This window comes from Procambarus clarkii, chromosome 8 (genome assembly GCF_040958095.1).
Source record: "Procambarus clarkii isolate CNS0578487 chromosome 8, FALCON_Pclarkii_2.0, whole genome shotgun sequence".
Lineage (NCBI taxonomy): Eukaryota > Metazoa > Arthropoda > Malacostraca > Decapoda > Cambaridae > Procambarus > Procambarus clarkii.
Genome location: NC_091157.1, coordinates 50,678,589 through 50,690,121, shown reverse-complemented (window position 1 = coordinate 50,690,121; position 11,533 = coordinate 50,678,589). Strand labels below are relative to the sequence as shown.

Genomic DNA, 11,533 nt, shown 5'->3' with positions numbered 1-11,533 from the left:
AACTCAGGTATTGGTGAACAACGGATATAGCAACGCGGAAATAAACGCTGCTATAAGAAGACACTTGGACCGTTGGTATAATTCAGAACCTAGAACATAAACCACAACACCCCCAATAAAATTATATTACAAATCAACCATGCACAGTGAACATATAAAAGAGGAAAGAATAATGAAAGAAATAATCCGTAAAGGAGTAAAAAGCACTACTAACCAAAACATAAACCTGAAAGAGTAACTCAGGTATTGGTGAACAACGGATATAGCAACGCGGAAATAAACGCTGCTATAAGAAGACACTTGGACCGTTGGTATAATTCAGAACCTAGAACATAAACCACAACACCCCCAATAAAATTATATTACAAATCAACCATGCACAGTGAACATATAAAAGAGGAAAGAATAATGAAAGAAATAATCCGTAAAGGAGTAAAAAGCACTACTAACCAAAACATAAACCTGATAATATTCTACAAAACCAAGAAGACTTCCGAACTCCTTATCAAAAACAGCCCGAAGCCGACGGAGAACCCTCTACAGCAGTCAAGCGTTGTATACATGTACACTTGCCCCCACGAAGGATGTAACCTTCAATGTAAGTACATAGGTATGACGTCGACCAAGCTGACGAGGCGTTTGACATGCCATCTTCAATCTGGTGCCCCTAGGAATCACATGAGACAAGCCCATGACATTACTCTAACAAGAGAAATGTTGAACAAGAATACTTGCATAATAGACAAAACCCAAGATTCAAGAAGATTACAAATTCTTGAGGCAATTCACATAAGAATAGAGCGACCTACCATGAACACCCAAATCACGGAACTATTTACTCTACCCACCATGAGAGTAAGGACAAGACAAGAACATATCGATGCCAACACAGAAGACAATGTCCAACATAACAGGCCAATTACACTGGATTAATCTTTGTGTTTAGATAGATGCCTCGTATGGGCCAATAAGCCTTCTGCAGCCCCTATGTTTATCCCTTATGTATCCCCCCATGTTTTTCACCTTCATTATATATATATATATATATATATATATATATATATATATATATATATATATATATATATATATATATATATATATATATATATATATATATATATATATATATATATATATATATATATATATATATATATATATATATATAGGTGAAAGAAAACGTACTCAATTGCGAATGAAGCCAACTGCAATGCGACATACTAAAGCAAGTACGTCAGTATTTAACCGTGTGAAGGAGGGGACGTTCATGTCGTTAGTACTGGTAATGGATGGTCTCAACTCTTGGCTGTAGGCCAACCTTCGGAACCTACATAGATTATTAAGTGCAGTTTGTGGGTATTATTGTAACCTTCAGAAACCTTCAAAATCATATGATATTTCTTTACATGTCGCCAATAGTTTTTTCTTCTCAAATTACAAGTCAAATTGTGAAGATGAGTGTGGCTTCAGTAAGACATCCACCATTCACAGGGCTCAGAGCAGCGTTAACATCCCAGCTCCACCGTCCAGGGAAATCCAGGATAGATGGGGTGGAGCCCCGGGGTCCAGGCGTGGGGGCGCCGGGGTGCTGGGCTAGGCTCCTCCTCCATGTAACACAAGCTATAAGAAGCCCTGTTTCACGTCAGTCTTGCAGTTCTCCTCAAAGCAGCGCGTCTTAAAGGTGGGCTTTTAAACATTATATTTTTTGTGTGTGTATAAATAATATTGAATATATTGTTAACTGTCAGTGTTTCGCCTAAATCTGTTACCATCAAGCATCAGATGCGTATTTGTGAACGAGACGCATTTATGTTACCATAGAACATGAGATGCAGCATTTAGCATATAAAAGTGAAATGTTCATGTGAAACTGGGCTGAGGTGGTGTACACGTTGGGAATTTTGTACTGTAAAAAGGCGAGGTTTTATTCACTAACGTGCATACAGTATTAAAATAAGTATAATGTTGATACAAACTTGATGCTATTTAAATTAGTTTATCTATTTTCTCATCATGATATGTGGTGTGGTAGAAACCTTATAGAGGCACATAAGTAGCCTCCGGAACAAAACCCCACATTATGCATTTTGCAAAGATTACAGAATTGATGAAAGGTTTACAGCGTTTATTAACATTCATCAACAGTCTCCTGACAGTTTTACATAGTTTAGCACCACAGTCATCGGCCGGAGACCAGACACAAGGGTCAGAGTCAAGAACTGAATTCCATATTAATTTAAAGCTCAGGAATTTGCATTTTGTTTACATTAAGAGTTTATGTGTGAATCATACACCCTGCACCCACCTGTGGGCGGCGAGGGAAGATACACCCACATAATGGGTGGCGGGGGAAGGTACACCAGCCCCCATTGTGGGTGGCAGTGGAAGGTTCACCCACCTAGTGGGCGGAAGAGGAAGATTCAGCTACTCAGTGGGCGGCGTTGGAAAGCACACCTACCCAGTGAACAGCAGTGGAAGGGCCTCCCACCCAGTGGGCGGCGGTGGAAGGAGCGCCGATTCAGTGGAAGACACAGGTGGGTGGCGGTGGAAGGTGTGCTCATTCAGTGAATGGCGGTGGAATGTGAGCTCATTCAGTGGGCAAGTCCGTGCTCCTAAGGTTTGCCAACGTCAAGAAAACGGTCAATTTGAAGTGGTCTCTCCTAACCTACCAGAGGACAAAACAGAAAACGGAATCAGTACGTCACTTTCGCGAGCCGCTTCCATTTTCAAGTACGACAATTTTTGGCCTTATGTAACGCATATGATAGAAATGCGACGTTCTTTGTAAGAGGACAGGTTGTACTGGGATTAGGGGGGAGCGGCGGTGCACCAACCCAGTGGGCGGCTGTGGAAGGCGCACCTATCCAGTGCGCGGCGGTGGAAGGCGCACCCAACCAGTGGGCGGCGGTGGAAGGCGCACCCATCCAGTGGGCGGCGGTAGACGGACTACCTCACACAATGAAAACATTCACTAAAACCTGTGTTTGACTGTTTAAGTGTGGTGAGAGTACAAATACTGGACAGAAGCCTTCTGTCCAGGAATATCACAGTTCAGTAAGATGTCCTTGAATTGCTTTCTGATTGTCAGGGACTGGAACCTGTTAGCCTTATCGAGGCCCCAGTCCTATATAGGGTTGAATTCATTGATATCTTTCAGCACTCCGTCCCACATGATAACAGTTAAACCTGCTACTTAACCTTACCTACTTAAACCTACACCTACTTAAAACTATCTAACTGGCTGCCCAGTTAGTCACTGTAACTCACTGTAACTCACGCTAACTCACTGCACATTCTCTCATGTGTATTATACATATATAAAACGCTAAACTGTAATGCCAATCCTGATCTCAAAAGCTTCATAGAAGGTTGTAACAGAACCCATGAGCACCACACCAGAAATAAATACAGTTTTGATATTCCTAGAGTACGACTTAATCAAACCAGAAATGCTCTACAAATCAAGGGGCCCAGAATGTGGAATGACCTTCCCAACCATGTTAAAGACAGTACCTCTCTCAACCAGTTTAAGTTAAAAACGAAGCTATACCTAATAAATTCCCTGTAACCTACCTTACCCCTCTATTGTCAACCCATGTATGTTTTTTTTTTTTTTTTTTTTTTTCAAATCAACGCTGTTTTAATGTAATTTTCTGTAATAATTTGTAATTGTATTTGTGCTGTTTTTTCAACAATGTTCCCCCCTATTTTTATTTGTACTCAACGCATTTTTTTCTTTTTACCCATTAGTTTTAAGCTTTAGTCAGTAGTGTTTTTTCCTGCCCGAAACGCTTTGCGTAATAGTGGCTTTAGGCATTGTATGTACTAGCTCTATCTATAAAGCCAACAAACTTTATAAAATCTCTTTATGTATGTACCTTTGCCTAAATAAAAATTATTCTTATTCTTATTATCTGTTAGAGTAAGGACCTGCCCGAAACGCTGCGCGTACTAGTGGCTTTGCAAGAGTGCAATTACTGTACTATGCTATGTATTCTCACAAACCCAATGTACCTTCTTGTATATAAATAAATAAATAAATAAATAAAGTTAACTGTATAATCGAGATTTAAAATTTTGTCAACAGATGAGGAGTGGCGTACTGGTGTCCATACTGCTGGTGGTGACGATTGGGGCTGTCAGAGCCTGGCCCCAGTACCCCGGGGTGAGCAGTGGTGCAGCAGCCGCTGACGAGCAGCAGCAGGCGGCGCAGGAAGGAATAGCTGACCAGCAGCAGCAGGTGGGACAGGGCAGTTTCTGGTGGCAAGATGAAGGAGTCTTTGATAAAGTAAGAATGATTATTATCTTTTTTCTCGTAAAATTTGCACGATGTATCTTGGTGTTTTGGTGCAGGGTATCATTTGCAAAAATCGATTATTTTTAGTCATTTAGATGACTTGACAGTTGAAGCGAAATTGGTAACTACCGTATTTTACAGGGCGCTGAGGGAGTGACACTGACAGAAGACTTCACGTTCCAGCAGGTTGCGGACTGTAGCAAGGTCAGTGTCCACACTGTACATCATGTATAACTTTACGGTGATCAAAAGCAGCAACAGGAGTTAGTTTAGTTCATTGATTATAATCCCCCATAGCCACCGTGTGAGTGGTAGTGCACCTCCATATTCATCATGTGAGTGGTAGTGGAAAAGCTCAGAGGCATATAATGGGCACCAATATTCGTTACTTAAAAAAGTTACGGCACTGATGAGCATGTTACAAAGGTTAACATATACGTCAGCAGTCTACTCTCTACTCGCAGTTTTGGTTAGGTTTAGCTTCACTACTATGAATATTAAAGTGTCGCATGATAAGTCCAAGAACTGAACCCGGTGTTCTATAGGCGAAGACATTTAAATTTGTAGTGTGCTAGTAACGAGTTTTATTTCTTAAAATTTTCGAAGTTTGAAGGATAGTGATCTAATTTATTACTGCATCAACGTCATGAGAAAAGCAAGTAAGGGGCAGTGGAAACCTACAGTTTGTTCATTACCTATCTCAGGGAAGCCTCATACGCGCCAAGAATTTTGGATAATATGTTATTCCGAATAAAATGCATGAGCATATCTTGAACATTAATGATGGAGTTACTATTGAATTCTTGTTTTTTTACATTAAATTACATAATGACGTAAGGTATATAATAGTTTTGCTAACAAGGAAACGTTTGGTCAGACCTCCAGCATGGGGTGTAAATTACCAGAAGTACTTGTTGGCGAGCCTAAGCCTAGAAATCTAAACTATCTTGGATGACCCATAGCTATATGGCTCTTCCTACATTCTTGCTGGAGTTCTTAGGATATTTCTGTCCTCGAAATGGGCTTGACATATACACCCATTTTCTGGACTTCTAAAATCAACCGTTGGTGGTATGCTTTAAATAATTTGTTTATACTTGTGTTACAGAACTATGGGTGCGTGCCATGGCAGTTATGTGTAGATGGTGAGATAAACACAAGTGGGATAGGCCTGCTGAACCTGCGCACGCCTGAACCGGTGCCACAGCAGGTATGTACACGCTAGTCTTCTTTGCTATATATTTTTCTTCCGTATAAAATTTATTCATTTCAGAACATGCTACGTATATTACCCCTCAAGATCTGACTTTTTCTTCATCTTGGCAGAACACTGGAACTCTGTGCGGTGGCATCGGCAAGATCTGCTGCCTTCTTCCTGGACATACCACCGTCGCGGAGGGAGGCGGATCGTCTGACAGCTTCGGCGGCACTGGCTCCATCGTGGAGGTGGGAGCAGGTGGCCTAGCAGGGGGTGGTTCTGCTGCTGTCGTGGAGGGAGCAGGTGGTAGTGGTGGCTACCAAGGAGGTGGTTCCGCTACTGTCGTAGAGGGAGCAGGTGGAGCACCTCACAGCAGCGGCGGCACTGGTACTATCGTAGATGTGGGAGCAGGTGGTGGTGGCCACCAAGCAGGGGGTGGGTCTGCTGATGTAGGTGGAGCAGCTCACGGCAGTGGCGGCACTGGTACTATCGTAGATGTGGGAGCAGGTGGTGGCTCTGCTACTGCAGGTGGAGGAGCTCACGGGAGTGGCGGTACTGGTACTATCGTAGATGTGGGAGCAGGTGGTGGTGGTCACCTATCAGGAGATGGCTCTGCTACTGCAGGTGGAGGAGCTCACGGCAGTGGCGGCACTGGTACTATCGTAGATGTGGGAGCAGGTGGTGGCTCTGCTACTGCAGGTGGAGCAGCTCACGGCATTGGCGGTACTGGTACTATCGTAGATGTGGGAGCAGGTGGTGGTGGCCACCAAGCAGGGGGTGGGTCTGCAGATGTAGATGGAGGAGCTCACGGCAGTGGCGGCACTGGTACTATCGTAGATGTAGGAGCAGGTGGTGGTGGCCACCTAGCAGGGGGCGGCTCTGCTACTGCAGGTGGAGCATCACACAGCAGCGGCGGCACTGGTACTATCGTAGATGTTCAGCAGCAACAAGGTGGGGGGCAAACTGTGGTAACAGGGCAGTTCGAAGAGTCGAAGGCATGTGTCGCAACTTATCTCTGTAATAACGGTAAAATCAACATATCCGGAGATGAACTCCTCGACCTTCGATTGTTTGCTCGACGTCGCCTCCTCGAAGGCTTCGGTAATAAGGTGAGTGTTTGAGAACCATGACTGCGTTTTCTTTCTGTTTTATATATACAAATATTATTATCTATACTTATTAACCTTTGATTTAATGGACACTAGTCTCATATCATCTGCCATATATGTCAACAGTGCATTAACCCCAACTACCCGACGGTGGAGGCTGTGTGTTGTGCAAACCCATCCAGCAAGACGCCGCCGGCGCCCAAGCCAATCCAGACGTGCCCGAGTCCTAAGACGTGCATCACCCAGGCCCAGTGCACCGCCCGCAGCACCCTCACTACAGACGGCGTTGGCAACATTGGCATCAGAGTCCATTACGTAAGACTTGTTATTTTTTTCTACTACAGACGTGACCATTCATTTGCACATTGCTTACCACCATAAACAGGCGATGAGTCACAATAACGTGGCTAAAGTATGTTGACCAGACCAGACGACGACGTTTCGGTCCATCCTGGACCATTGTCAAGTCGACAATCGACTTGAGAATGGTCCAGGACGGACCGAAACGTCGTCGTCCCTTCACCTTCTAGTATGTGGTCTGGTCACCATAAGCATATTTGTTCTGTCCTCCATGGACAAGGCTACATATCTCTTAAACATATAATTTAATCATTCGTTTTGTCGAATTGTTAAAAGTTGACGTATTGTGATTCGACACACGAGTTGTGATAAAGCTACCAGCTAGCTTTATCATATTGGCATACCAGGCATAACCTCGCTTGCTCTAATAGTTCCATATATAAATGTCTCATCACGGTATTCATCATAAAGTTTAATGCCACCATTTTCAGGTGTTTGTGAATTTGTTAGTTCAGTAAGATTTTAATCAGGTATTCATCCCAGTATTCTCTTTATCATTGTTCTTTGCTCAAACGCCCAAATAAATTTCTACTGCTGGTCTACTGCAGATTTTTTTTTGCAAGCATTTCAATAGTATCATGCTTTGAGATGCCAATAAGTGATTGTATATCGAAAGGAATTATATATCTGAAATCTATTTTTACTAGATGCTAAAACATTCCTTTGAATATCACTGATTATTTTCTGTGTGTTACTACTCTGTTCGTTCAGTGTCATGAGCGCACTCTGTGAATCACAGTATTCCACTGCTTTTGTATTTTAAGTATTCAGTGGCCAGTACGGTTTGAGCGACAAAAGATCGCTAAAATATATTAGATGAGCATCCGGTACACCTTCCACCTATTTCTACAGAGCCGTCAGGTGTAACACTAATACACATCGTTACCCATAAACTAAGATCTTTCAGTCATGCTTTTCAATGTTTACTTAATAACATAGGTGTGCGCCTGACCGCTAGGTGGACAGCGCTTCGGATTCGTAGTCCTGAGGCTCCGGGTTCGATCCCTGGTGGAGACGGAGAAAAATAGGCAAAATGTTTCTTTCACCCTGATGCCCCTGTTACCTAGCAGTAAATTGGTACCTGGGAGTTAGACAGCTGCTACGGGCTGCTTCCTGGGGGTGTGTAACAAAAAGGAGGTCCGGTCGAGGACCGGGCCGCGGGGACGCTAAGCCCCAAAATCATCTCTAGATAACCTCAAGATAACACTATCTTTCTTAGGTGTATTTACTAAATCTACTGCTAGATCTCAGTTATTCCATGGAAAGTAAAAAGGCATTAACAGATTGTAAAGTTTTTAATCAGTCGGTTAGAGGAAGGAATAATCATGATAATGTGAAAATAATTTTTTTATAAGATAGTGCAGGTTTAGCAGAATATGGTTAGTAATAAATTTTCCACTGTCCATTCCAATAGCCTTGTTTCGTGAGCAAGGGAACTGTGGTAGGTGTGTGCTGCGACCCTCTCCCACCGCTGGAGAAATGCTCGCTAGACGGAACACAAAAGTGTGTGGCGACGGGCTCCTGCGGCGGAAAAGTTACCGTCGACCCCCTTGGTGAATACCAGGTAATTACTCTACTGTACCTTGTTACCGCGTCTGGACTGCTTATACGTATTGAGAAGTTTACGCGTGTGAGCACCTAGATCTAATGAAAGTATTCCGTGTAACAGACGTGTTATGTGTCTGGCGGTGCCGGGGAGGTAGGCCAGTGCTGCACGCCTCCAGCACCCCTCAAGACGTGCCCGGGAGGAGAGACCTGCCTCGTGTCTGACCTCTGCTACTCTGATGGCGCTAAATCTCCTCCTTCCAACTCGGTGAGTGCTCACTGCCCAGCCAAGCTTGGGGCGCCAGCCACGCTCTCCCATTGTTATTTGAGCTCTTCACTTTCTCGCTGTGTATTTTGCCAATATCCAACACCTCTTATCAATGTCCAACCCCCTGTTATTAATATCCAACACCTCTTATCAATGTCCAACCCATGTTGCCAATATCCAACACCTCTTATCAATGTCCAACCCCTGTTGCCAATATCCAACACCTCTTATCAATGTCCAACCCCTGTTGCCAATATCCAACACCTCTTATCAATGTCCAACCCCTGTTGCCAATATCCAACACCTCTTATCAATGTCCAACCCCTGTTGCCAATATCCAACACCTCTTATCAATGTCCAACCCCTGTTGCCAATATCCAACACCTCTTATCAATGTCCAACCCCTGTTGCCAATATCCAACACCTCTTATCAATGTCCAACCCCTGTTGCCAATATCCAACACCTCTTGTCAATGCCCAACCCCTGTTGCCAATATCCAACACCTCTTATCAATGTCCAACCCCTGTTGCCAATATCCAACACCTCTTATCAATGTCCAACCCCTGTTGCCAATATCCAACACCTCTTATCAATGTCCAACCCCTGTTGCCAATATCCAACACCTCTTATCAATGTCCAACCCCTGTTGCCAATATCCAACACCTCTTATCAATGTCCAACCCCTGTTGCCAATATCCAACACCTCTTATCAATGTCCAACCCCTGTTGCCAATATCCAACACCTCTTGTCAATGCCCAACCCCTGTTGCCAATATCCAACACCTCTTGTCAATGTCCAACCCCTGTTGCCAATATCCTACACCTCTTGCCCTACCCCCGCTGGCAATGTCAAGACTATAATGTCAAGACTGTCAAGACTATAATTCATTAATACCCAACTTCCGTTGAATATTACTGGATTATAGTCTTCATTAAATTATTAAGCAATACACTTGTATCCTTGCAATAAGTCATGCACATAAAAGGCCCAATTATTTATTTTCAAGAATTTTGTTAATCTATGAAAACATGCAAATAGTAAATATAAAAGTATATTCCCAAAAATTTGCAATATAAAATTGGATTGCGTTTTTTATACAAGACGTTTAATTCGAGATCTTAAACTCTTAATGTTAGCATGTATGAAAACAAGTATTAGATGAATAAATATGTGTTGCATCACCAGGCATGTTACGTCAACCCCAACATAGTGGGCGCGTGCTGCTACCCTCCCCCGAAGCCAAGTGAGCCCATCCTCGACAGCTGTCCCGAGAACTCTGTATGTCTGCCGGAGATCCTCTGCCAAGGAGAGCTTCTCGATAACACTGGTGCCTTCCTCCCCTACTCTAGCAGCGGCAAATGGGCACAGTGTCGCTTAAGCGGTACTGGTCTTGTATCTCCCGGAAGCTGTTGCCAGAACCCAAAACTACCACCGGTTGATGAAACCTACGTGGCTGCAGGAAAGTGTGGTGTCCGCAATGAGCTTCTTGATACTCGCATAAAAAATGTTGACCTCCTTTACTATCAGACCCACTTCGGCGAGTTCCCTTGGCAGGGAATTGTCTTTTTCACTAACTACACCTTCAAGTGCGGTGCTTCCCTAATCGGTGACCGCTGGCTGCTGACCGCAGCTCATTGTGTTAAAGGATTCACTCCACAAGACCTCCGTGTACGGCTCGGTGAGTGGCAGGTCGACGACTATAAAGAACCTCTGCAGTACTACGACGCAAATGTGGCATCTATTACAATACACCCACTATTTAATCCCAAAAACGTCCACAATGACATCGCTGTGATAGAGTTAAATGAGCCCATAGTATTCAAGTATCATATCAACACAATTTGTCTTCCAAATCATGGACAAATAATTCCTAAGGGAACTCGATGCTTTGCTACGGGTTGGGGTAAGGATGCTTTCGATGGCGGTCAATATCAAGTGATCTTGAAGAAGGTCGAAGTACCAGTAGTGGACCGTAACGATTGTCAGAATCTACTACGAAAAACTCGTCTGGGCAAGTTCTTCATCCTGGACAAATCGTTCATGTGTGCTGGAGGTGAAGAGAACAAGGACACGTGCGAAGGTGATGGTGGCGGACCTCTGGCCTGCCAGGATCCCACCACAGGCGATTATGTCCTCACTGGCATCACCGCCTGGGGCATTGGCTGTGGTCAGAAAGACGTGCCTGGCGTGTATGTTGATGTCCAACACTTCCGTGAGTGGGTGAATGGCATCATTAACAAGGAACATCAACAGGAGCAGCAGCAGAGCGCAGGAGGATACAGTGGAAAGTGAGCAAGTTATAAGCATAACCACTGTAATAAATATGCCTGCTCATACAGTACTTCATGCTTATTTATAAAATTGGCAAACAATACAGCAGTGTAATACTCACAAAATATAGTCTGTGATATTTCTTTTCTATAATAAATGGATTATTTGACAAATGGTTGAATTAAAACCCTAATGTTAAAAATCAATCATTCATAAGATCACTGAATAACTGAAGGTCATTCCTTTTGCCCCCCATCATTCACTTTGGTGGCTGCGGGGTTATTCCACTCTATGGCCTGTGTTATTTGCTGGCACTGGCCGTGGCCTAACAGCTGCCTTTGGCGGCGACCTCGCAATCTTTCCCAGCAATTGCAGTTTATGTCTTTGAGTGTTGGTGCTGCTACCATTTCTTCGGTGTTCTGTCAATATGGAATAACATATCTAACATTGAATTCATGTACAGTACATATTTACCAAAGG

General features: G+C 43.6%; 1 protein-coding gene across 2 annotated transcripts; it reads left to right on the top strand.

Moving 5' to 3' along the window:
• The first annotated feature begins 1,607 nt into the window (after nt 1–1,607).
• LOC138359283 (uncharacterized) lies at nt 1,608–11,226 on the top strand. 2 transcript variants are annotated; one of them, XM_069318423.1, is made up of 9 exons: nt 1,608–1,684; nt 4,091–4,243; nt 4,442–4,504; nt 5,409–5,510; nt 5,627–6,607; nt 6,734–6,922; nt 8,382–8,531; nt 8,637–8,780; nt 9,968–11,226. In XM_069318423.1, the coding sequence occupies exons 2-9, from the start codon at nt 4,091–4,093 to the stop codon at nt 11,072–11,074; spliced, it is 2,889 nt and encodes a 962-aa protein (XP_069174524.1). In that variant the 5' UTR covers nt 1,608–1,684; the 3' UTR covers nt 11,075–11,226. The 2 variants fall into 2 exon arrangements, with proteins under 2 accessions (XP_069174524.1, XP_069174517.1); XM_069318416.1 differs by having other exon boundaries at nt 4,091–4,291.
• Nucleotides 11,227–11,533: the final 307 nt, after the last annotated feature.

Excerpts from the sequence above, each read along its gene's own strand:
- LOC138359283 (XM_069318416.1), top strand. The coding sequence starts at position 4,091 with ATGAGGAGTGGCGTACTGGTGTCCATACTGCTGGTGGTGACGATTGGG. Across the intron at positions 4,292-4,441 it reads ATGAAGGAGTCTTTGATAAA|GGCGCTGAGGGAGTGACACT; the intron begins GTAAGAATGATT and ends CGTATTTTACAG. Across the intron at positions 4,505-5,408 it reads AGGTTGCGGACTGTAGCAAG|AACTATGGGTGCGTGCCATG; the intron begins GTCAGTGTCCAC and ends CTTGTGTTACAG.